The 22,962-nt window shown below is 41.5% G+C and overlaps 1 protein-coding gene across 1 annotated transcript in view; it reads right to left on the reverse strand.

The window, feature by feature from the left end:
* STAB1 (stabilin 1) overlaps positions 1-21,976 on the reverse strand; it is a 123,417-nt gene extending 101,441 nt beyond the window's left edge. The window contains 7 exon segments of the mRNA XM_070937045.1: positions 6,650-6,766; positions 7,579-7,674; positions 10,808-10,877; positions 12,092-12,177; positions 13,303-13,418; positions 17,278-17,411; positions 21,896-21,976. Of these exon segments, the coding sequence (XP_070793146.1) occupies positions 6,650-6,766; positions 7,579-7,674; positions 10,808-10,877; positions 12,092-12,177; positions 13,303-13,418; positions 17,278-17,411; positions 21,896-21,976 (700 nt within the window).
* Between the last annotated feature and the right edge of the window lie 986 nt (positions 21,977-22,962).

Consider the following 22,962-nt stretch of genomic DNA (forward strand, 5'->3'; position numbering starts at 1 on the left):
GGCTGTGGAATGCTGAATGTTGTTGGCAGGAGAAATGAACAATCAGTTGGCAATGAGAATGATATAGAACATTCTCCATTGAGACTGGAGACAGCAGCCAGCGTGGGTAGTGCCCATCCAATCAGCTTGAAGGACTGAGCCTGCCAATTATTCTTAGTCCCGCCTTGTTGCCGGGCATGCCCAGTTTTTGGCTCAGTCCTTCAGCGCTGACTGGTGTGTGGGACTTCTCTCTGGCTAAAATTCTCCCTTTATTTCCTTCCTATTGGGGTTTTTCAGAAAATTTGGACTTGGACTGTTTGACTGTGCTCTAGCGATTCGATTTGGACACTGACTGCTTCTCTGGCCGACTTGGACCGTCCCGACATCGTGTTGTGAGTTTTTGAATAAGGAAGTGGACCTTCGTTAATAGCGGTCTCTCCTGGCTCTAACAGGGGCGTGGGGATTCCTTGCCCTCGATCCCCTCAAGGGAAGGCTTTTGGAACATTGATCTTTGGGGGACAAGCTCTTCCGTTGCGCTCTCCTCGCCCCCTCACTTACTTTCACTTTCGCCTCCTTTCATTATCGGCCGTTTCGGGAGGCATTTCATAGCGGCGCCCGCCATTTTGAACTGCAAACTTTGCTGCCGTTGGGGGAGAGCAATAGATAAGCAGCCTGCCGGAACGCTCCCCTTTGCGGCCGCTCGCCTCCCACTATTTAAATTGAAGGTGAAGCGTGGCGGGCTGAGTGATTCTCTTGAGGAGCCTCGCGCCCCCGCCTCTGTATTACTTCCGGTAAATGCGGCCTGTTTAATTACCTCGTGGCTGATCCTCGCTGATTTATACATGCTGGCTGCGTGATCGCAGCTGAGGAGCTTCGCGCCCCCCTCCCCCCCTCATGTGCTGCAGTGGCCTTAATCTGGAGGCTTCTCTCATTGAGCCCAGTGGAGCTTCACGCCCCCTTAATCTGTTGCAGCATTTGTTTGTTTAGGCGCCGGCCACCATTAAAAATTAGTGGAGCTTCGCACCCCCACCCGTGTGCTTGCTTTATAATGGTCACAAGTCTGTGGCCTTAATTTGCCTGATTACTTGTTTGATTGATTTCTCACCTACAGTAACGCTTCAAAGGCCTCCTCCCCCCCCCCACCATCGCCACCACACCTTCCAGTTCGTGGAGTTTTTCGCTCCCAACTTAATTTGTCTGGCCTTGAGTGTAACAATTGAGTGACAATTTATTTGAGACTGCTTTCTGTGGAGTTCCTCTCGCTCCCTTTACTTATTCAAAGTCTGATTATTGAGTCACAATCTGGTGTGTGTGGGGTTTTACTTCCAATTTGTTACCATGCCTAAGGCCCTTTCAAAGTCTAAGCACGGCCGGAAGGCCAGTGCAGGTGAAGTTGACCAATCAGACTCCACGTCTGTTACCCAGCAATCTGCCAGGGAAGATGCCAGATCACATTCCAGGACTTCTCAACTGTCACGTTCCCATCACAAGTCTTCCAAACGTGGCTTGTCATCCTCTTCTTCTAAAGTGGAACAACGTAGAGACAAAGTTTTGACCAGATTATGTGACAAGGCATGCACCCAGTTGCCTCCTTCCACTCTTCAACCTCCTGCCCCTTCTAATCCACCTACAGTCACCTTACTTCATTCACCTACTCCTGACCAGCTCTCTCTACAAGATTGTCCAGTGACTATTTCCGAGGAAAATTTGTGGGGCCCTGACTCAGTTTCTCAACAGCCGGTCCCTGATCCAGCACCGGTACCGGAGGCTCCTTCCTCTGACCCTGTGCCTGTCTGTTCTTTGAATTCAGTCGTTCCTCCAGTTCAGCTACAACAAATGATTGAGGCGGTGGTTCAACGGTCCTTGGCCACCCGTTCGGGCTTCTTCAGTCAACATGGATCGGTGAGAGAGACCTCCCCCTTTTCAGCAGGCCACAGTGTCGAAGGATGTTCACATTCAGTTCGATCCGCTTCTCCTACGTCTTCTCACTACAGTCACCCTTCAGCTTTGATCGATGAAGGAGATCCTGATTCTGACCTGTCAGAAGATGAGAACCTTCCTCTGGATCAGCCAGCTTTCACAGGTCTCTTTCCTCAAGCCTTATTCAAATCCTTGCTTTTCAAGGCTGTTAATACGGCCCGTTTATCCTCTCCAAACGCTGATCCAGTACCCTCTTCTTCTTCTTCTGCATCGTTGGACCCGATGTTCGCAGAACCAGCTAGACCTATAACATCCGTTCCTACTCCTCCTCTCTTTCTGGATGTAGTGAAATGACAGTGGGAGTCCCCGGCATCTGCTCCCCTCCCTTCGTCTAACGACAAAAGAAACTTTCAAGTATCCTCAGACCTTGAGGCTCTTCTTCAAATCCCTTTGGTAGATGCTCCAGTTGCAGCTCTTCTTCCTAACTCCAATGTTCCGGGCAAGCCGGACGAAGGGCTCCGCCCTGATGAACGCAGATCGGATCAGGTTCTTCAAAAGGCTTTTCAAAGTTCTTCCTGGGCGATTAAAGCAACCACCACGGCATCCTTCTTCAATCGGATAACTTTGCTGTGGTTGCGTCAATTACAAGACAAGCTAGCTCCAGGAGATGCTCGTATCAGACAAGACTTGAATAAAATTGTGGCTGCCGTACAATTTTCAGCCGACTCTACTCTGAATGCTGCCAGGTTCTCCGCTAAATCTTTGGCTTCAGCGGTCACGGCTCGTCATTTGCTGTATCTCCGTCACTGGCAGGCAGATGCCAGACACAAGTGGCGATTGGCTTCGGTTCCCTTCAAGGGCACGAAGCTTTTCGGGGACGCTTTAGAGCCTTTCCTCACAGAAACCAGGGACAAAAAGAAGGTTTTAGCAGCTGTTTTCCGGAGAGGAGCGCCCCGCTTCTCACCTTATCCTTCTCGTTCTTTCTCTTGAGGTGCTGATGGGGGGTCCTCCTCTTCTTCTCCTTTTCCCACATTTAGGAGAGATGGGTCTTTCAGCAGGCAGCGGGGTTCTTCCGATAGGTCATTCAGAGGGCGTTCCTTTAATTTCAAGCGGCCCTTTCGAGGGGGAGGAGGTCGTTTCGCCCGTCGCCGTCACTGATTGCCTTTTGGATCCTCCCATTGGTGGTAGATTGGGTCTTTTTGCCACTGTCTGGGAAGAATCCACTTCGGACAAGTGGGTCCACGTCACCTTAAAATCTGGGTTGGCCATTGAATTTATTGCCCCCCCCCCTCGCACCTTTGTTTGCTGTCCGATTTCTCATAATCCCGCCAGGAGGTCCCTCTTGGATTCTTCAGTTCAGCATCTCCTGTCTATCAGGGCAATTCAACCTGTACCTCTGGGTCAGGAAGGATTGGGATTCTATTCAAGGGTGTTTCTGATCCCCAAATCATCGGGGGGGTGGCGTCCTATTCTGGACCTCAAACATTTAAACAGATACATTGTGTATCGAAGATTCAAAATGCAATCATTAAAGTCTATTCTTGACGGTGTGCGAAGGGGCGATCTCCTCTCTTCCATTGATCTAATTGAGGCCTACCTTCATATTCCTATCCTCCCGTCCCATAGACAGTTTTTGAGATTTTGTTATAACGGAGCTCACTACCAATATAGGGCCCTCCCATTTGGCCTCTCTTCTGCCCCTCGCACCTTTACGAAGGTGCTGGCTGCCTTGGCGGCTCGGCTCCGTCTCCGTTCAGTCCGCCTCATGTGTTATTTAGATGATATTCTTCTGTTGTCCCCTTCTGTGCAACAGGCTGCCCTAGATATTCGCCTGACGGTTGAGATGCTAGCGGCTCACGGCTTCTCTGTTAATTTAGAGAAGAGCCATCTCTCTCCCTCCACTAGATTAGTACACTTGGGTGCCCTGATTGACTCCTTTCAGGGCAAAGTTTTTCTTTCTCCCGATAGGCAAGCTAGTCTGAGACAGTTAATTTCCCAGGTTGAGGGGAGTCAGGTGGTTTCCCCCTATGTCTTATCTCAACTCTTAGGTAAGATGATATCTGCAATAGCTATTGTTCCCTGGGCTCAACTCCACGCCAGGGAACTCCAATGGTTTCTCTTACCTTTGCAGAAGGCTGGCAGAGGCACTTCATTGAAGCCGATCCCACTTCCTCCTGCGGTACGAAGATCCCTCCGGTGGTGGCGCTCCCCTGCTCTATCGGTGGGTTGTTTCTTCCTTGAACCCTCGAGGGTGGTGGTGACGACAGATGCCAGTCTCCTGGGTTGGGGGGCCCATTGTCAAGGTCAACTGGCTCAAGGGACTTGGACAACCTCGGAAGCTCGACATCCCATCAATTGGCTGGAACTGAAGGTGGTATTTCTAGCTCTAAGGTCATTCCGTCATCTGGTCTCCAGAGCCCACGTCCTCGTCCTCACGGACAACGTCGCCGCAAAGGCTCATTTGAACAAACTGGGGGGCACCAGATCGAAGTCTCTTCTGACTCTGGCAGTCGCATTAGGTGTCTGGTCAGAGCGCCACCTGTGTTCCCTTCGGGCGGAACACATCTTCGGGGTACAGAATGTTCAAGCGGACTGGTTGAGTCACCGGCGGATAGACAATGCGGAATGGCATCTCCTTCCGCTCCTCTTCCAGGAACTGTCTCTTCGCTTCGGCCGTCCAGTAATCGACCTGTTCGCAACTCACGAGAATGCTCAACTTCCGCTGTTCTTTTTTCGGTACCCACATCCTCGAGCGGCAGGTGTTGACGCTCTTCGAACTCCATGGCCGTCGGGCCTTCTGTACACATTTCCTCCGACGGCCCTCCTTCCCAGGGTCATCCACAAGATTCTATCCGAGCGAGTGGAAGTGATCCTTGTAGCACCTCATTGGCCTCGGAGACCCTGGTTTGCGGACCTCGTGTCCCTATCGGTGACCCCATCGTGGCGCATTCCTCTCTCGGACAATATGCTCTCGCAGGGCGCTCTGAAGCACCTGGACCCGGCCTGGCTCAATCTAACCGCTTGGATATTGAGCGGTGCACTTTGAGGGAGGTACAAGTCCCGGCAGATGTTGTACATACCTTATTATCCTCCCGACGGCCTTCTACGGAACGCATTTACTCTGCCACCTGGCGGAGTTTCTGTAACTGGTGTAATCAGGTCGGTGTCATGCCTCTACAACCGTCTATTATACATATTCTGATGTTTTTGCAGAAGGGCCTTTCCCAGGGTCTCTCTCCTAACACTCTCCACCGACACATTGCACTTTTATCTTCGGTACTTACCTGCGGTTCCTTGTCGTCTCTCGCTCAACACCCATTGATCCGTCGTTTCCTTCGGGGAGCAAAGAACTTGTGCCCTCCTGTTCTGCATCGCTACCCTACCTGGGACCTTCCTCTGGTCTTACAGTCTCTTATGAGTCCTCCATACGAGCCTCTTCAGACTACCAGTCTCAGACTTCTCACCTGCAAGGTCGCCTTCCTGGTGGCCATCACTTCGGCTCGCCGCATATCTGAACTCGCCGCCTTGTTCACTCGTCTGGACCTTTGCGTTTTCCACACAGACCAGGTGGTGCTCCGTTTGGACCCAACATTCATGCCGAAGATCAACTCCGTGTTCCACCGTGCCCAGGAGCTTATCCTGCCAAATTTCTGCTCCCGGCCTACTCATCCTCGGGAACGTCGTTGGCACTCCCTTGATGTCCGGCGGGCACTGTGGGTTTACCTGAAGAGGACGGCTCCTTTCCGTCGTTCGGAGTCTCTTTTTGTATCCTTCTTACCTACTTCTCAAGGCAGTAAGGTCTCGTCTTCAACCATCGGTCGTTGGATTCGCCAGACTATCGCCACAGCCTATGATGTTAGATCCTTCCGTGTCCTTCAGGATTGACAGCTCACTCCACCCGCAGCGCAGCTACGACGGCAGCTTGGGCGACACAGGCTTCTTTGCTGGAAATTTGTAGGGCGGCCACGTGGACTTCTCCTAGCCCCTTCATCAGACACTACAAACTCGACCAGTTTGCGTCAGCCGAAGCCTCGTTTGGTCGCCGGGTTCTGCAAAGAGTTGTTGCCGGAGAGGACAATGCGGTTCAGCGTGATCCCCACCTAACATCGGGACAGTGAACTTGGGTATGTCCCACGCTGGCTGCTGTCTCCACTCTCAATGGAGAAGGATCGTTGGTCTTACCTGATACGTTCCTTCTCGTTGAGTGGAGACAGCAGCCAGACCCTTCCCTGTTTCTTCACGCTGGACTTGGGAACCTTTTTTTCTGTCTTTCTGCCTTGTTTTTTCCTTTGTCCCACACACCGAGTCTGTCTTCCAGTCTTCGCCAAACTGGGCATGCAACAAGGCGGGACTAAGAATAATTGGCAGGCTCAGTCCTTCAAGCTGATTGGATGGGCACTACCCACGCTGGCTGCTGTCTCCACTCAACGAGAAGGAACGTATCAGGTAAGACCAACGATCCATTTATCCAGCCTGGTTTCTTCCAGGTATCTTGAGCTGCACGTTCCATCATGCCTTAGCATGTTGATTGACAATGAGTGAAATGTAGCTCAACACTGTTAGGAAAGACTGGAATAGAATGCTCTGGAAGGAGCATTGGTTGATGGCTGGAACCATTGAAGAATGTTTTCTATTACTTCTTGTAGATCTCATTGTATGAATTCTGCTTACAAGAATTATAAAGAAGACACGTGTGGAGTACTTTGAAATGCTTTAACGTGCTACATAAAGGTTCAAGGTTTCATCTCACCTAGACAATGAGTCCCAATTTTCCGGTAGCCTGGAATACATTCACACTCAGCCTTCCCATTCCTTACCACACAAAGGGAGTTGTCTTCACAGATTACACCACCACAATTGGGAACTTCTGGAATCACAAAAGAGGATTATTTGAAATTAGAGCCTCTAAAGAACATGAAACTATCTTTTATCTCCATAGCTACAGGTATCTGAAAGTTGCATCTCGATTATGCAGAGGGATTTATGAGGAATTACTCACAGGATTCCAATTAGATGTGCCTTCATCAGAAAACGAACTATATTTTGTGTTCCATTTTGATTGTCTCTTTATAGTTTGTTTATTTTAAAACAGACTCCCCAGGGTTAGAAATTTAATTAAAAGCACTACATATTTACACACAATCAGAATAGCATGTAATAAATCTTCCACTCTACTGCTTTAATTTGCTCTTCCACTGTAGAACTAATCCGTCTACCCATAGGCAGCAAGCAGAAATCTCTCTCTCTCTCCCTCTCTCCCTCTCTGCGTGTTCTATGAGAGTGTACAGGGTAAACAACAAGGGTCAGTATTTTTTTTATCTCTTTTCCTCTCCTATTTATTATCAACCCAGAAACTAAATACTGTATGGGGCTCAGACTGTCCTGAATACCTGTTAAAGGTTTATTCCTAAATGAGCTAAAGAAGCTTCTTGGATGAGAAGAAAAACATCTGCAAAGAAAAACAAAGAAAGTCTAGTTGCCTCTTGAAAAAGCACCTTTGAGACAACCATGACCTGGATGATTGAGAATCTCCATAGATGTTTATTCCTAAACTTTAACATGTTATTTATTATCTAGGAAAAAAAATATTGTCCAAGCTAAGCTAGTTATTTCTAAAATAACCTGATGGTGAGATCTGAAGACAAAAGGAATGTAAAAGGTAAACTCTTCTGCACTCACCTTGGTCACACTTGGGGCCACTGTAGCCAGCATAGCAGGTACACTTTCCATCACCAGAGGGACCATGGTTACAAATTCCATGTTGACACTCACATACTAAGCAAGAAAAGAGGATTAAATAATTCATACTTAAGAGTCTTATCAAAAATGTTCCAATCATTAATGTGGCCCTTAAAATGTGCTGAGAGCAGGGAAGCTTTACCATGAAGCTCATTGGCTACCTTTGAGCCAATCACTGTTGTTTGGAAGATTTGCCAATCTTCTTCAAGGAGTTACGCTTGAAGAGATAAAATTAGCATTGTGATCCTATAGGATAGGATAGGATAGGATAGGATAGGATAGGATAGGATAGGATAGGATAGGATAGAATAGAATAGAATAGAATAGAATAGAATAGAATAGAATAGAATAGAATAGAATAGAATAGAATAGAATAGAATTCTTTATTGGCTAAGTGTGATTGGACACACAAGGAATTTGTCTTGGTGCATACGCTCTTGGAGTACATAAATGAAAAGATACATTTGTCAAGAATCATGAGGTAAAACACTTAATGATAATCATAGGGAAACAGTCAATATAAATCTTAAGGATACCAGCAACAAGGTTACAGTCATACAGTCATAAGTGGGAGGAGATGGGTGATAGAGCTCCCAAAGTAAAGTAAAGGCAAGCTGCTAAAGTAAAGGTATATGAAAAGCAAAACAACAAAACTAATAGAATTAAAGTTAAAGTAAGTCATTAATATAGTTAAAGTGAAAATCTTTGTAAATACAGGAAGAATGAGAGCTAAACATACCTATGAGTGCAGTTCATAGCCTTTTGTCAGCCTTTTGCCAGTATTTTTAAAAGGGTCTTTGCTGATCATCTATATAACTGTGCAAATTAATAGCAGAAAAGATGGCCTGGCTAATATTTAGGCCTTGTAGCATTTAGATCTTCAAAGGTCAAAATTATCTTGTAAACTATACCTGCTAGGCAACCCAGCGTGGATCTTTCACTACAAGCATCATGTTAACTCAGTGGTGGGATTCAGCCAGTTCCCACCAGTTCAGGCAAACCGGTTGTTAAATTACACCCACACCCACACACCCACTATCAAAGTGGATCCTGGGCGCTGCAGTGGAGAAATGGGCAATGGAGCAGTCAGCACGAGGGAAAGAGAAAGCTGCTTTCCCTCTTTCTTTTCCCTGCTCTTCCTCCTTCCCTTGTGACAGTTGCTTTGTTTCCCATTTCTCCATTACAGCGCGGTGCCCAGGATCCACTTGGATAGCCAGGGGTGGTGGTGGAGTTAATTTAACAACTGATTTGCCCAAGGTCAGGTTGGCCATTGTGGGAGGCTCATCCCACATGTGTGGTGGAGTTGGAGAACAGGGATGGGCCATGCCTCCCACGACAGCCAACCTGACTCTGGTTGAACTGGTTATTAAGTTATTTGAATCCCACCACTGTGTTAACTGGATATTTTGTCCCAATCAGCAGCCACCTGACCTCACATCACTTACAATTTCCATGCTGTTTGCAAGTTTAAGAGTTTTGAACTGAACCATGGACAATTGCCACTATATGACTGTTTTAGAAAGGATTGAAAATTGATATATTGGTCTTAAAAGAACAAACATCCTTGTTATCCAGCCAGCCTCTGAAAGCCAGTGATGATTGGAGATGCAGGAGCACTTTAATCTTCATGGAGAAGGACAAGCAGAAAAAAACTTGATCTTATTTGAGAGTTACTGTAATAGTCAAAAATGCAAAGGATCTGCAAGCTCGTTTGGTATAGACTAGCATTTGATAAAGCTAACACAAAGGCCTTGTAAAAGATATTTAATTGCTATGTCTATATCTACAAAGACCAGAATCATGCAAACCAAGATATGCCCTGGAATGGAAGCAAAAGTTAAACTTTAAAGAAGCAGGATAGCAACAGTATTGACACTTTTGAACTATGGTGTGGGGGAAAACTCCTAGGAATACTGTGGACAGCCAAGAAGACAAACAAATGAAACATCAAACAAACAACCCAAAGTTCTCACTCAAGGCACAAATGACAAGGCTGAAATTATTGTATTCTGCACACGTTCTGTGATGATGTAGCTTTCTTTAAAAATCTACAATGCTGGGAAAAGCAGAAGAAAACAGAAAAAGAGGAATAGCAAGACAGGGAGCAAGATGAATGGACTCAATTACATTGGTGATGGGGGCATCACTAAAAGACCTGAAAGATCAGATTAGGGACGGATTGTCATGGAAAACGTCTATCTATGTCAGGGCTGTCAAACTCTGCCCGCAAGTTAGATGAATCAGGTGCTGGCCACACCCATGCCCAGTTTAGCGAAGGGGGGGGGGGGAAAGTCTTGATAGTCACGTGATGCCACAGTGACGACATGACTTTGACACCCCTGATCTATGTGATTGCTAAGAGTCAACAACAATTTTCTGGTACATAATCAAGAGTTCAACCTTTTCTTTACTAATAGCACCTCTGCCTTGCTTGGAATTAATTTAAGCCTGTTCTATCCAATATTGATACTAGGTAGTGTTTGACAATATTCATAGTTTCCTTGAAGATTGAGGTCTAGAGTGGTGCAGCTGGGTGCCCCAATCTTCTACCAATCTACTTCATTATAGCAATAGCACTAGTAATAGCACTTAGACTTATATACTGTTTCATAGTGCTTTTGCAGCCCTCTCTAAGCAGTTTACAGAATCAGCATATTGCCCCCAACAACCTGGGTCCTCATTTTACCCACCTTGGAAGGATGGAAGGCTGAGTCAACCTTGAGTCTGGTGAGATTTGAACTGCTGACCTGCAGCTAGCAGTCAGCTGAAGTAGCCTGCAGTACTGCACTCTAACCACTGTGCCACCTCGGCCACCTATCCTCAATTGCTTCATAAACCAGGGTTCTGATAAAGCTCTGCTGGTGAGAAGGCACTTAGGAGCTATAGTGTCAGCTATTCTGAGTCATTACTGTATTCTGCAGATCAGGGATATCAGAAGTAATGTAGACAATACAAGAAATTTCCAAATGTATTAAAAAATCCATCCATCCATCAAAATACCTGGCCGAGAACATTTTAACTGATTGTACATTCTACACTGATTTATAGTGCCCATTACTATTATCATGTGCCTATGATTTGCCCATCAGCTCATTCAAATTCTTCTCTAGTTGACCACCAGCCATTAGCTTGATTCATTTCAGTGAGATCCTGGGCTTGAGATGCTTACCAGATTGACAATCAGGGCCAAAATGATTCTCATCCTTGCAATGTTGGCATGCAATGCCACCATAATTTGCCTAAAGAAATTAAAGAGATCAACATTTTACAATGGCATTTTTATGTCTCATTGGAGGCAACTAAGACAGAAAAGGAAGGAAGGAAGGAAGGAAGGAAGGAAGGAAGGAAGGAAGGAAGGAAGGAAGGAAGGAAGGAAGGAAGGAGGGAGGGAGGGTGGGAGGGAGGAAGGAAGGAAGAAAGAGAGAGAGAGAGAGAGAAAGAAAAGAAAGAAAGAAAGAAAGAAAGAAAGAAAGAAAGAAAGAAAGAAAGAAAGAAAGATAGATAGATAGATAGATAGATCTTGGGCTTCCTAACAATAAGGCTGATGAAATTGTAGTCCTCCAAGGTCTGCAGAACTACAACTCCCTGCAGATCTTTCACTGATGTTAACAAACGTTGCTGGAAGGTGTATTTCAGTAACACCTGGGAGACCACTAATGGTTTATTTCTGTGGGATAATGCACAGTATACAAAGAATCTATCTACACATATTATTATCAATTTGCAGCCTTGGTAATGTTAAAATTAAATCTCCTTTGTTCTTTCAAGAAATCACTACTGTATAAACAATAGGTTTTTTTAAAAAAAGGAACAGACTGTATTTAGAAGGAAGGCGGATCAATTACTTAAGGCAACACAGATCATAAAATGAACAGTCAATGTAATATAAATGTTTCATTTAATCATTATTCCAGAATAGGATGCACACGTAAAGAGAGATGGAACTGAATCAACTTTCTTCTAAGCCCTCACATGCTCCATCCACAATTCCTCTTTCCATTTGTAATCAAGCGTATCCAGGAGAGAAGCTGGCTGAATTAGAATCCTCTCTGTTCAATAAAGGAAACTTAGCAATGTAATAGATTATCCTATTTGGAATAGGATAATAAGCAGTAGTTGCCCCTTGCATCCAGTTGCCAAATAATGCAAATGTTTTGGTGAAAAGAACAAAATATTACAAAAATAATTATTTAAAAAATGGGGGGAACTAAGAGCAGTCAGCTCTAGTCAGAGATGAAGAAGCTTTTTGGAGAAGAAGCAAAATGTTTACAAAAAAGAAAAAAAAAAGAAAGTCCAGTTGCCTCTTGAAAAAAAAGCACCTTTGGGAAAACAACCATGGCCTGGATGACTGACAATCTCCATAGACATGACGCACCAGAAGAATGCTCTTGGCTATAAACTGTCTAGTCTACTGCTAATAATACATTCTTGGAGAAAGTAAACCCAGTCTTACATTACAAATGCAAGTTCCATTATTCCCAATGCCATCCAAGCAGGTTCCATGTTGGTTGCATATGTTTTCAGGTCCACCAGGACATTCTATAAAAGGAAGAGAGTTACCCATGCTTAGATTGTTTTAAAAACTGTGTCTTAAAAACTGTGTTTTAAAAACTCATACTATTTTGATTCAATGAGCCACAGTGGTGCAGTGGTTAGAGTGCAGTACTGCAGGCTACTTCTGCTGCCTGCCGGCTGCCTGCAATTTGACAGTTCAAATCTCACTGGGCTCAAGGTTGACTCAGCCTTCCAGCCTTTTGAGTAAAATGGGTAAAATGAGGACCCAGATTGTTGGGGGCAATGTGCTGACTATATGTAAACTGCTTAGAGAGTACTGTAAAAGCACTGTAAAGTAGTATATAAGTCTAAGTGCTATTGCTATTGCTATTGCTAAATCAGGTGCATCCTCATCCGCATTATAAACAATGTATGCATTTATTCTTTGTTCAATGGTCTTGTGGAGAAAGCTCTATTCATATAAACCCCAGAGTCTAATTTTGTTTCTTTGGGCCATCCAAGATAATAGGGAGCCTTCCTGAAATCTGGTTCCTTCAGAATAACAGAAACTTGAAAATCTAAAAGTACATCTCTTTCCCTCATCTTCACAGCTCAAGAAAATAACGAGTCCCTTTTGACATTTGCCATGCCCCCTGCCTTCCTTCTGCAGGCTCAGCTGCCTCTTATCTGTTGTCTACTCTGTGGCTCTTCTTCCTGTCTCCCAAGGTCAGTCCTAGATGCCATTACAATTGGGGACCCTTCTTTGCATATTAACTTGACTGGAATTGACTGTTGCATGTCAAATATGCAATTGTTGTGTTAGGTCTGCACCATGGTTTTTTTAATTTTTGTTCTCCTTTTGCTATTGTATTTCAAAATTGTACATTGCAACTGTACAATATGTGGCAACTGGGGGTGTTTGTAAATGGATTAAATCAATTATTGCAAAAGAAGAAAAGGTAATTTTTTTTCACGTATACAGCATGCTGATGCTGCCTGTCTCTGTATGGCCCAGTGTTTAAATCCTTACTCCTTACTGGATCTCAAGAGCTCCATGGCTTCAGGACATACAAACTCCAAAAGTTTGTCAAGCAAAACATGCTTCCCAAACCATCCTATAAATCTCTATTCCCTGTCTATGTGATATGTGTTCTATAATCAAAATCTTACCATAGCATTCAGCACCCCAGTGTCCAGGGCAGCACTGTTTTTCTTCCTCATGATTCATGCATGTATACGTGCACCCCAAGTTAGATATGGTGTTCTCACCCAGTTTTACTGTATATCTGAAATAGGAAAATACACATATGCCCAGACACAAAAACTGTTATCAGACAGGGAACTACTAGTGGCACAGTGGTTAGAATGCAGTATTGCAGGCTGCTTCTGCTGACTGCCGGCTGCCAGCAGTTCAGCAGTTCAATTCTCACTGGCTCAAGGTTGATTCAGACTTCCATCTTTCTGAGATCAATAAAATAAGGACCCAGATTGTTGCTGGGCAAGTTGGGGCAAGTTGTTGACTTGGTAAACTGCTTAGAGAGGGCTGTAAAGCACTATGAAGCTGTATATAAGCCTAAGTGCTATTGCTATTACTACTGCATAAGGTAATATAGTCAAACAATACCTATAGCACAGAAAAGCCTAAATCTGATCTGGAAATACTTTCTATCACCATCATCAGCCTTGAAGGTAAAACTAGAAATGGCAGTGCCATTTTTCTGACCCAAATTTGGCTGCCCAGAATCAATGATCCAGCATTGTTCACCTTACTTCCATTACTCCTGGTTCTCAATTGTGTGTATAGATATGTGTATGTGTGTATATAGGTATGTACCAGGGGTGAAATCCAGCAGATTATGACAAGTTCTGGAGAACGGGTAGCAGAAATTTTCAGTAGTTCAGAGAACCTGCAAATACCACCTCTGGCTGGTCTCAGAGTGGGGTGGGAGATTTTGCAGTATTCTTCCCCTGCCACGCCCACCAAGCCATACCACACCACACCCACCAAGCCATGCCCACAGAACCAGTAGTAAAAAAAATTGAATTTCACCACTGGTATGTACTCATAAACATATGTACATAAGCACATAAGTAGATATAAGAAGAACTTATAAGAAGTACTTTCAAAAACCTAAAAGGATATCACTTTAAAGAAAAGCAAAAACATTTTTACTCCAGAACACAGGAACAGAGTAAGAAGAATAGTAGATTTAAAAAGGCAAATTCTAATTAAATAAAAAAAAATAAAATTAAAATAAAATTAATTTAATTTCTAATTAAATAAAAAAACAAGTAGTTAATGAATAAATCAGTACAATAGTGGAATAAATTGCTCATGAAAAGTGTGGCTAAAGAATTGGAGGTGTTTTCAAGCAGGAGGTGAACACGGAGCAGCCATCTATCTAAGATGCTTTAATTTGTAATCCTGTACTGAATTGTTAGTTAGGCCCAATGTCCAAAATGACTCCTTCCAATTCTGTAATTTTATCTATACACCTCAGTTTGGTTTAACAATAGATGAGGTGCCTTGTTGTGTCAATATTATTTACATTCAACATTAAGCCTTTGTATAGGTTAGCATAGCAAACGCAACTGCTTGCTGCTACTGGTTCACTCCTATGGCTGCACCATTCAGGGCTTAAAAAAAGAAGCCAGCAGACATGAGCACACCATAGTAGGGCATATTCGCCATTCAGTCATATTAAGCAGTGTGAAACATACCCAATAGAAGATGCCTACAACTAAGCTGCATGCATAGGATGATCTTTCTGTTCTGCCAAGAAATCCTTCCTCTATTCATAGAGTAAACCTTTAAGATCCCTCAGTTTTTCGACTACATATTACTAATGGCTATCAATTTACCAATTTCTTAGCAGTATGACAGTGTTCTCCAACCTGAGTTCCTTCTAGATGTGTGAATTTCAACTTCAGGATTCTCAAAAATTGCCCTGCTGGCTGGGAAATTCTGAAAGCCTTTCCAGATTAGGAAAAGCTAATTTAGAAAGTTAACATGTCACCATTCAAGTTACAACTGAAAAGATTTAATCCGCATACTAGAAGCTCAATTTAAAAAGACTTTGAGAATTATTAAAAATCATAAAGAAAATTAAATTAATTCCACTACATATACTAAAAGTACAAAAATAATTTAAGCCCTGGAACTTCAGCCCTGTTTCTGTAAATCAAGCTATAGCAACTTCAATATCAATGAAAAGCTGTGCAGCTGTGGTTTTCAAAAGCTAAATAAGTTAGGTACGTTTGACTGCAAATGGGTTGGCATCAAAATATTAAGAATTTAAAATATTCTGGAATTTAATTTCAAAATGTAGAATGAGGATTAGGACATAATAGAACATAACTATTATTTTAGGAAATCAGCATCCAATAAAAAAAATACGTTAATTTGCAATTTGAGTAATACTAGACTAAAAATTAAAAAATTATGAGAAAATGAGCTACTCTAGATTCAAAAATAAGAGGAAACATATTTGCTAGTAGATAGATAAATAATAAATGAACAGATGGGTTGAATTTTATTATGGTTACAGATTAAAATAAAAACATTATTATTTTTTTGTACTATACAATCACAACGAGTACCAAATATATTATTGATATAAGGAAAGGAAAAGATATGTAAAGGCTGCTTTGGTATCTATTGAAAAAAAAAACTGTGTATATCATAGTTTCCAAGAATTTTTGGCATCTTTTATAGTGATTATTGGCATTCAGATGCTTATTAGATTTTTGAATTAACATTAAATTTTATTATGTCTGCAGTTATTTTAATATACTTGTAGAACCTACCATTGCAGTACTTGCGCTGTGAGCAGTGGTGCGTTGCCCCTGGTTCGCACCAGTTCTATAGAACTGGTAGTAAAACCGGCGGGAGGCTCCGCCCACCGACCCTGAAGTCATCGAAATGCTTCTGCGCAGAACAACGTGTGCGCAGCCCCATTGTGAACCGGTAGTAAAGGTAAGTAGAACCCACCCCTGGCTGTGAGCAAGGGCTACCCTAAAGCAAAGATTGGTACAGTAAATAAATAAAGATTGCCTGAATTAAAGGAGCCTGGATAGCTCAACAGACAGAGCATTGTAATTTAACACCAGTTGTCTGCAATGAAAGTAAGATCGAATCTCGCCAGGCTCAAGGTTGACTCAGCCTTCCATCCTTTCTAAGGTAGGTAAATTGAGGACCCAGTTTGTGGGGGCAATAAGCTGACTTTGTATAAATATACAAAAGTATGAAGGGCGGCTATGCACTGTAAGCCGCCCTGAGTCTCCGGAGAAGGGCGGCATATAAATCAAATTTTTAAAAAAAATGATTTGTACCTCATAGCCATAGGAAATCCTGATTACCATTCTAAACCAGAGAGGTATCTTAAACAGCTCAGTCTCACTCTCCCTAAATACCACAAAATATTTTGCACACACCTGAATTAATATTTTTTTCTTCAGTGGCATTGAAAGTCTAGGTTCCACTCTACAGCTATGTAAATCAAGATTCATTTTACTGCAGATATTAAGATGTGTTGCTCATAGTGACTTCTATTATAAATATTATTGTTAAAAATGGGTGCCACTTAAAAAAATGGATGATTTATCTGTCTACAAAATGTGTGATTTATCTGTCTACCTCTCCATTATCAGCTACCTGCCTGCCTGCCTACTTATGAAAACAAATATGTTTATTCTTGTTTCAATTACAAAATAATATGATTAAAGTTTGCTGCAGGCCGTAATCTGACATTCTTTCTTTACTCCACTCTAATTATCTCAAAATGAAAAGTAGTAACATCATTCAGATGTGGTTACACATCAGATGTGGTTACATAAATCAGCTCTGTCACATAATGAAATATATTATTTACATAGAAACCTCCAAGCCTTTGTTATCAGGATTGTTACGTATCTGATGTGGCATCACAAACCAGGCTCAAATTCTGCATGCACAGAAAGTAAAATCTTGACAGATGTTGTGTCCTATTAACTGGGACTGGCCATGGGGTTTTTCTTCTTTATTTTTCCTCATAGGTGTAAACCATCCCTATGGCTTTACTATTAAGCAAAGTGCCCTTTGATTCATTGGTAATACCTGTTCTAAAATACATTATACACACTGAGATAGAAAAGAGCACCTTTTACCTGCATTGCTCTGGCTTGTTATTTTTCGTCCATCCCCATGGGCATCTGATCATCCTCCAAAGATCAGGAACACAAATAGTGCAAGGAGTATTCTTCCTATATGTGAACTTCCGGTCACATCGCATTGATTTTAACTGGAAAAAGGGAAGATGATAATTCTTGTACGAAATGCACAATTCCATAACTCATTTAAAAGATAATAAGCAGCATCAACAGGTTTTCAAACCTGTTGCATTTCTTATCTCCAGCAATAAAGCCAAGTGGCAGGCATTTGGAAATAGTTCTGATCAATCCATATCTAATGCATGCCAGCCTTCCTTGATCAAACATTGTCTGATGGTTTGGACTGCCCAGCCCCATCATCACAGCATGGCAGCTGAAAAATATGGGAGATATAGTGCAACACATCCCAGAGACTCTGAAACAAATTGACCCACATTAATGAATTATTGATTTTGGCTTTTCTGCAACATGCACAGAAAATATGTCCCCATGCCAACACTTTAACCTTGGTCAGCAGCACGTCCCCAACAATGTTGTAACGAAACCCAGGCAACCTTTCATTTCCCCATTCTTCAGCCCAGATGGTTCTGCTTTATGAGCCCCATGACAGTAAGGCCATAACTAACGTATTTTGGGACCCTGATACGTTCAACTGCAAAAACAGGGTGCACCCACTGTCCACAGAGATCTGCTTTCACTCAGATAACTACACCAACATTGGGGAAATTTTGGTTTAGTTCAAAAATAGATAAGAGAGCCCTGAAACACATTAGAAGAAAAGTTGGGGGGGGATCATGCCTGGGGAATTTGGAGGAAGGAAGCAGTGAGCGAGCAGATAAGAGGCTGGAGCAAGGTATTTATCTTTTCTGGTTCTCTGCTGTTTCTTTGATGAAAAATAGATTGGATCTCCCTTCTACATATCTTACTTCTACATATTTGACCATAGTAGTAAGGTCTCTATTCTTAATCTAGAGACAAATGTAACTCTGTGAAGGAGTGACTCCTCTGAATGTGACCAGCATAAACCGATGAGCCAACAGTATGCAACGGCAGCCAAAAAAGCCAATGCACTTCTAAGTTGCATTAACAGAGGGATTCAATCAGGATCAGGTGAGGTACTAATACATCTCTATAAAGCCTTAATAAGATCACACCTTGAATACTGCATCCAGTTTCAGTCACCACATTATTAAAAAGTTGTTGAGGCTCTAGAAAGTGCAGAGAAGAGCAACAAAGATGATTAGGGGACTGGAGGCTAAAACATATAAAGAACGGTTGCAGGAACTGGGCAAGGCTAGTCTAGTGAAGAGATGGACCGGAGAGACATGATAGCAGTGTTCCAATATTTGAGGGGCTGTCTCAGAGAGGAGGGGGTCAAGCTATTTTCCAAAGCTCCTAAAGGCCAGACAAGAGCCTTGATAGTACAGGGGTTTAGTGCACCCTGTTATTAACACAGCTGCCTGCAATTTCTGCTGGTTCGAATCTCTCCAAGGCTCAAGGTTGACTCAGCCTTCCATCCTTTCTAAGGTAGGTGAAATGAGGACCCAGTTTGTGGGGGCAATAAGCTGACTTTGTATAAAATATACAAAAGAATGAAGGCTATTGCTTAACGCATTGTAAGCCGCCCTGAGTCTCCGGAGAAGGACGGCATATAAATCAAATTAAAAAAAAAAAAAGGAATAATGGATGGAAACTGATCAAGGGGAGATTCAACCTGGAAATAAAGATAAATTTTCTGACAATGAGAACAATCAACTAATGGAACAGCTTGTCTTCAGAAGTTGTGGGAGCTTCATCACTGGAAGCTTTCAAGAAGAGATTGGACTGCCATCTGTCAGAAATGGTGTAGAGTCTCTTGCTTGGGTGGGGGGTTGGACTAGATGACCTACAAGGTACCTTCCAACTCTGTTATTCAGTTCTGTTTAGTCTCTCCATTTCAGCAGTTGATGTAACTGAGCTTTCTCTGGGAAATGGATGCCCACTCCATTCCTATTGCTATACTGCACTTTTCAATAAGTGCAAGGTTTTATTCCACTTGTTATGGAAATACTCTAAATAAACACAAACACTTGAACCCATTAAAATGGGTTAAACAAAAGTTAGTTTTAAAAAGTTAAAACCAAATTATACACACAAATCATTACTGGATTAGATTAAGTTTTGGCTCAATGTTCTAATTCAGAAGGTAATCCCATTCAGTGAATGGTAACATTTAAGTAATCTGCTCCCTGTTGTTTATTCATCACTGCAGGCAATAAATGACAACACCAGAGTTTTGGATGTAATTCTTCAGACTCTTAGCCCAGTGTCAATACACCCAGCCCTCTTTGAACCCACTACACCATTATTGTTGACACATTCCTAACATTTTGAGTATATTGTGTGGTAAAATAATTTATTTGTTTAAGCACTAGGAAGTAATGTGACTCCCTTTCTCTTTTTGTGGTTTTTGTACTTAGCAACAGAACATTTGTAAAAAAAAAAAAAAAAGTCTTTAGCCACATAATACTATTATTTGTATTATTATAAAGCCATGTTTAGGAACATATAATGAATGAAGTTTCCATTTTATCTTCCTGTTCTGTATATTTATATGAGTACAGTATCATTCTACAGATTTTGGGGGGTGGGGGGGGGTGGAATTCATCCTATTCGAAGTTCTTTAAATTTGTATAAGTTCAGTTTCAACATAGCTCTTTAAATGCTCTCAAAACTCCAGATTCACCAGGGAAAAGATGGTTCGGATTATACACATGCTCACAGACCACCCAAAGGTATATACTTTGCAGCTGTGTGATCCCAAGAAAAGATAAAGATCCCTGTTTTAAGACAAAGGATAACAAATGTTTTGTACATATCCAGATTTCTCCAAATCATCTTTTCCTGTTGAAACTGGATTGCTGCATAGCCCTAGTTTCTTTCTCAGAAGGGACAAATACATTTTCCTACATAATTCTCTCCCACCTCTGATGTCTTCTACAGATTTATTTATTTATTTTTAAATAAATAACTCAAGGTGGCAAACATATTTAATACTCCTTCCTCCTCCTATTTTCTCCACAACAGAGTGAGGTGGGTTGGAATGGGAACAATTGACTGGCCTGAAGACATACATTCATAACTGTTTTATATCTAAAAATACTTATGCTATTAGGATCTTTATCAATAATTAAATTACTTTTTGATCCATTCTATGTTCATAAATGTTTGTTCAAGATGTGATTTAAAAAAAAAAACAGATCTTGAGTATACAGCAATAGATTGGCAAGAAGATCTGATTCTGAGTTGTTTACAACCAGAAATACAATTATTTTTCTTTTCCTAAAATTATGTAGCTGAAATTATAATTCTTGGTTCATTATGGAAAATTATATGTGGAAGAACTGAGAGTTCAAAATAATTTCTTGGAATGTGATGATGATGAAGAGAAGGAGGAAGAGAAAGATGAAGAATCTGGCAGACTGTGTAACCAACCATAATAAAAATAATACATCATCTGCCTATCCCAGATTCTTGGGAGGATTAATAAATGAATAAAATTGCAAAATCCAGTCTAAACATCTAGCTTTATTGTTTAAACAACTTATTGTTTAAAATTTATTAAAATTTTATTCAAAATGTATATGCCATCCAACTTCCAGTGATCTTTTATACCAGGCTCTGGCGGATCATCAGAATTTCCAAAATATTGGGGGAAGGGAGAGAAATCTTGCAAAGTTGAATGAAATAAAAACATGGGTGGAATAAGAAAGAGAAAATGTATAAATATGGATTACTGATGCGAAGATGTTGAAAACAAGAAGATGTAAATATCTGTTTTTGTTTTTCAAAAAAATGTTTAATAAAAATATTTTAAAAATAAAATAAAATAAAAACATGGGTGGAAAGGTTCACCAGGATCAAAGACTTGTGCAGAATTTTCACAACCTGCCAAGATCCCACAACAAAGGTGAGTAGGGCCAGGGTCCATTTGGTGGGTCAAGGAATGGTGAAATGGTGTCTTAAGTATGTGCAAGCCATAAGGCATGCATTTTCCTCCTTAGCTTCCCTAAAACCCCCAAATGGGGAAAAAAAATAGGGAGACCAAATTTTTACTCTTTTTACTCTGGGAGGCTTCAAGGAATGTTAGGGGGGTTGCCCTAATCCTGAATTAGACCATACATTTATCAACGTTTAAATAAGAATAATTGAAAAGAGGGAATTATTCAGCTTTTACAAATATTTACACTAAAAATTAAAAATAGTTAGGTTATGCTAAAGAAATTGCCAAATCACTTGACCTAACTTTCTAATTCTAATGGAAAGTTCTCAATTGTTTAATTCATTAAAATGCATCAACTTTGCAATCTTATACATGTATTTTCCCAAACCATACATCTAGTGCAAGGACAGACACAGGTCTAAGGTCTAGTTAAGTGGGAAGCTGAATGTTTTCTCCACTTGAAGTAATATTTATTCTTTCAACTCGTCTTTTCAAACATCCTGCTGCCCCTTTAAGTGCTGAAGGATTCTACAACCTTGCAAGCTAATTTTCCTAAGTTCACCAGAGTTTATTTCCAAGTTAAAATGTCAGAGTAAACTGCAGCTTTCACCCCTCAGAGAACAGAAAACTCACCTCATTTTTCTGCCCTTTGGCTGGAAAAGTTGCACATGTTGCTAGGATGAACAAGACTAATCCAAGAATTTTCCTTGGCATGCTTTTGGAGAAGAAATCTCTTTACTCAAAGCGGGAAGAGAAGTGTTCAGTTTGATAAAATAACACCGCCTACTAAAAATGGGACCCAAAAAACTGAAGTTAAATGAGAACAGAGCGAAAGCCTTTGCATGATGTAAATCTCTTAGTCCTAACTCTTCAGAAGGAGCAGCATTTTGACTAAGCCTCAACTGTCAGCAGATTTAAAAGGAAAAAGCAGGGAGGCATACTAAGTATGAAAATGATCCCGAGAAAGGAAAACAATGGATTACTCAAAACAGGAACATTAACAAGTTTCCTCTCTTCTATCAGTTACGACAGACAGAAGGAAATCCTTTCTTTTTTTTCATTGGAATGGAAGTTTGATTGTGTATTTAACAATGAGGTAAAGCTGCCCAGTGAAGTTGATTTTATTAACAACCCAAATGGTAAATTTATACGATATCAGGGTAACTTTAATTCACCGGCAATATTTCAACAAATCAATAAAAACATGAAATGTAAGATAGCAATGCAGAGAAAATGCTTCTTATAAGCATAGTGGTTTTTTCTTGCTATGAAGAACAATTCCTATGAAATTCTCATTAAGCCTACTTTCTTTGAAGTGTTTGATTTTCAAAGCATACTTCTGATGATTGATTAGATTTTTCCTCTAATATTTCTTACTTTCTTCTTCCTTCATTCACTTTCTCCTTCTCTACCTTCAATTATCTGGACCAATAGCAGTTGTAGTTTCAGTCCTTCAAGTCATCCTCAAGTTCTCTCTAAACTTTTGATATCTGATATTAACACAGAATATTTGCTCTATCATCTGTCACAATATTGCTACTCTGAATAAAGGATTGCTTGATTGTGAAGTTAGAAATGAACAATTGCTGTATCAAATGGAGAATGTACTGCAATCTAAACCGTGTAGTCAGGAATATGGTGAATCTCACAAAGATCCAAATATCTGCATAGCTTGTCCTTCCCAAGAAAGCTGTAAATAC

This window comes from Pituophis catenifer, unplaced genomic scaffold (genome assembly GCF_029215685.1).
Source record: "Pituophis catenifer annectens isolate HBS135680 unplaced genomic scaffold, rPitCat1.0.hap2 SCAF_2, whole genome shotgun sequence".
Taxonomy (NCBI): domain Eukaryota; kingdom Metazoa; phylum Chordata; class Lepidosauria; order Squamata; family Colubridae; genus Pituophis; species Pituophis catenifer.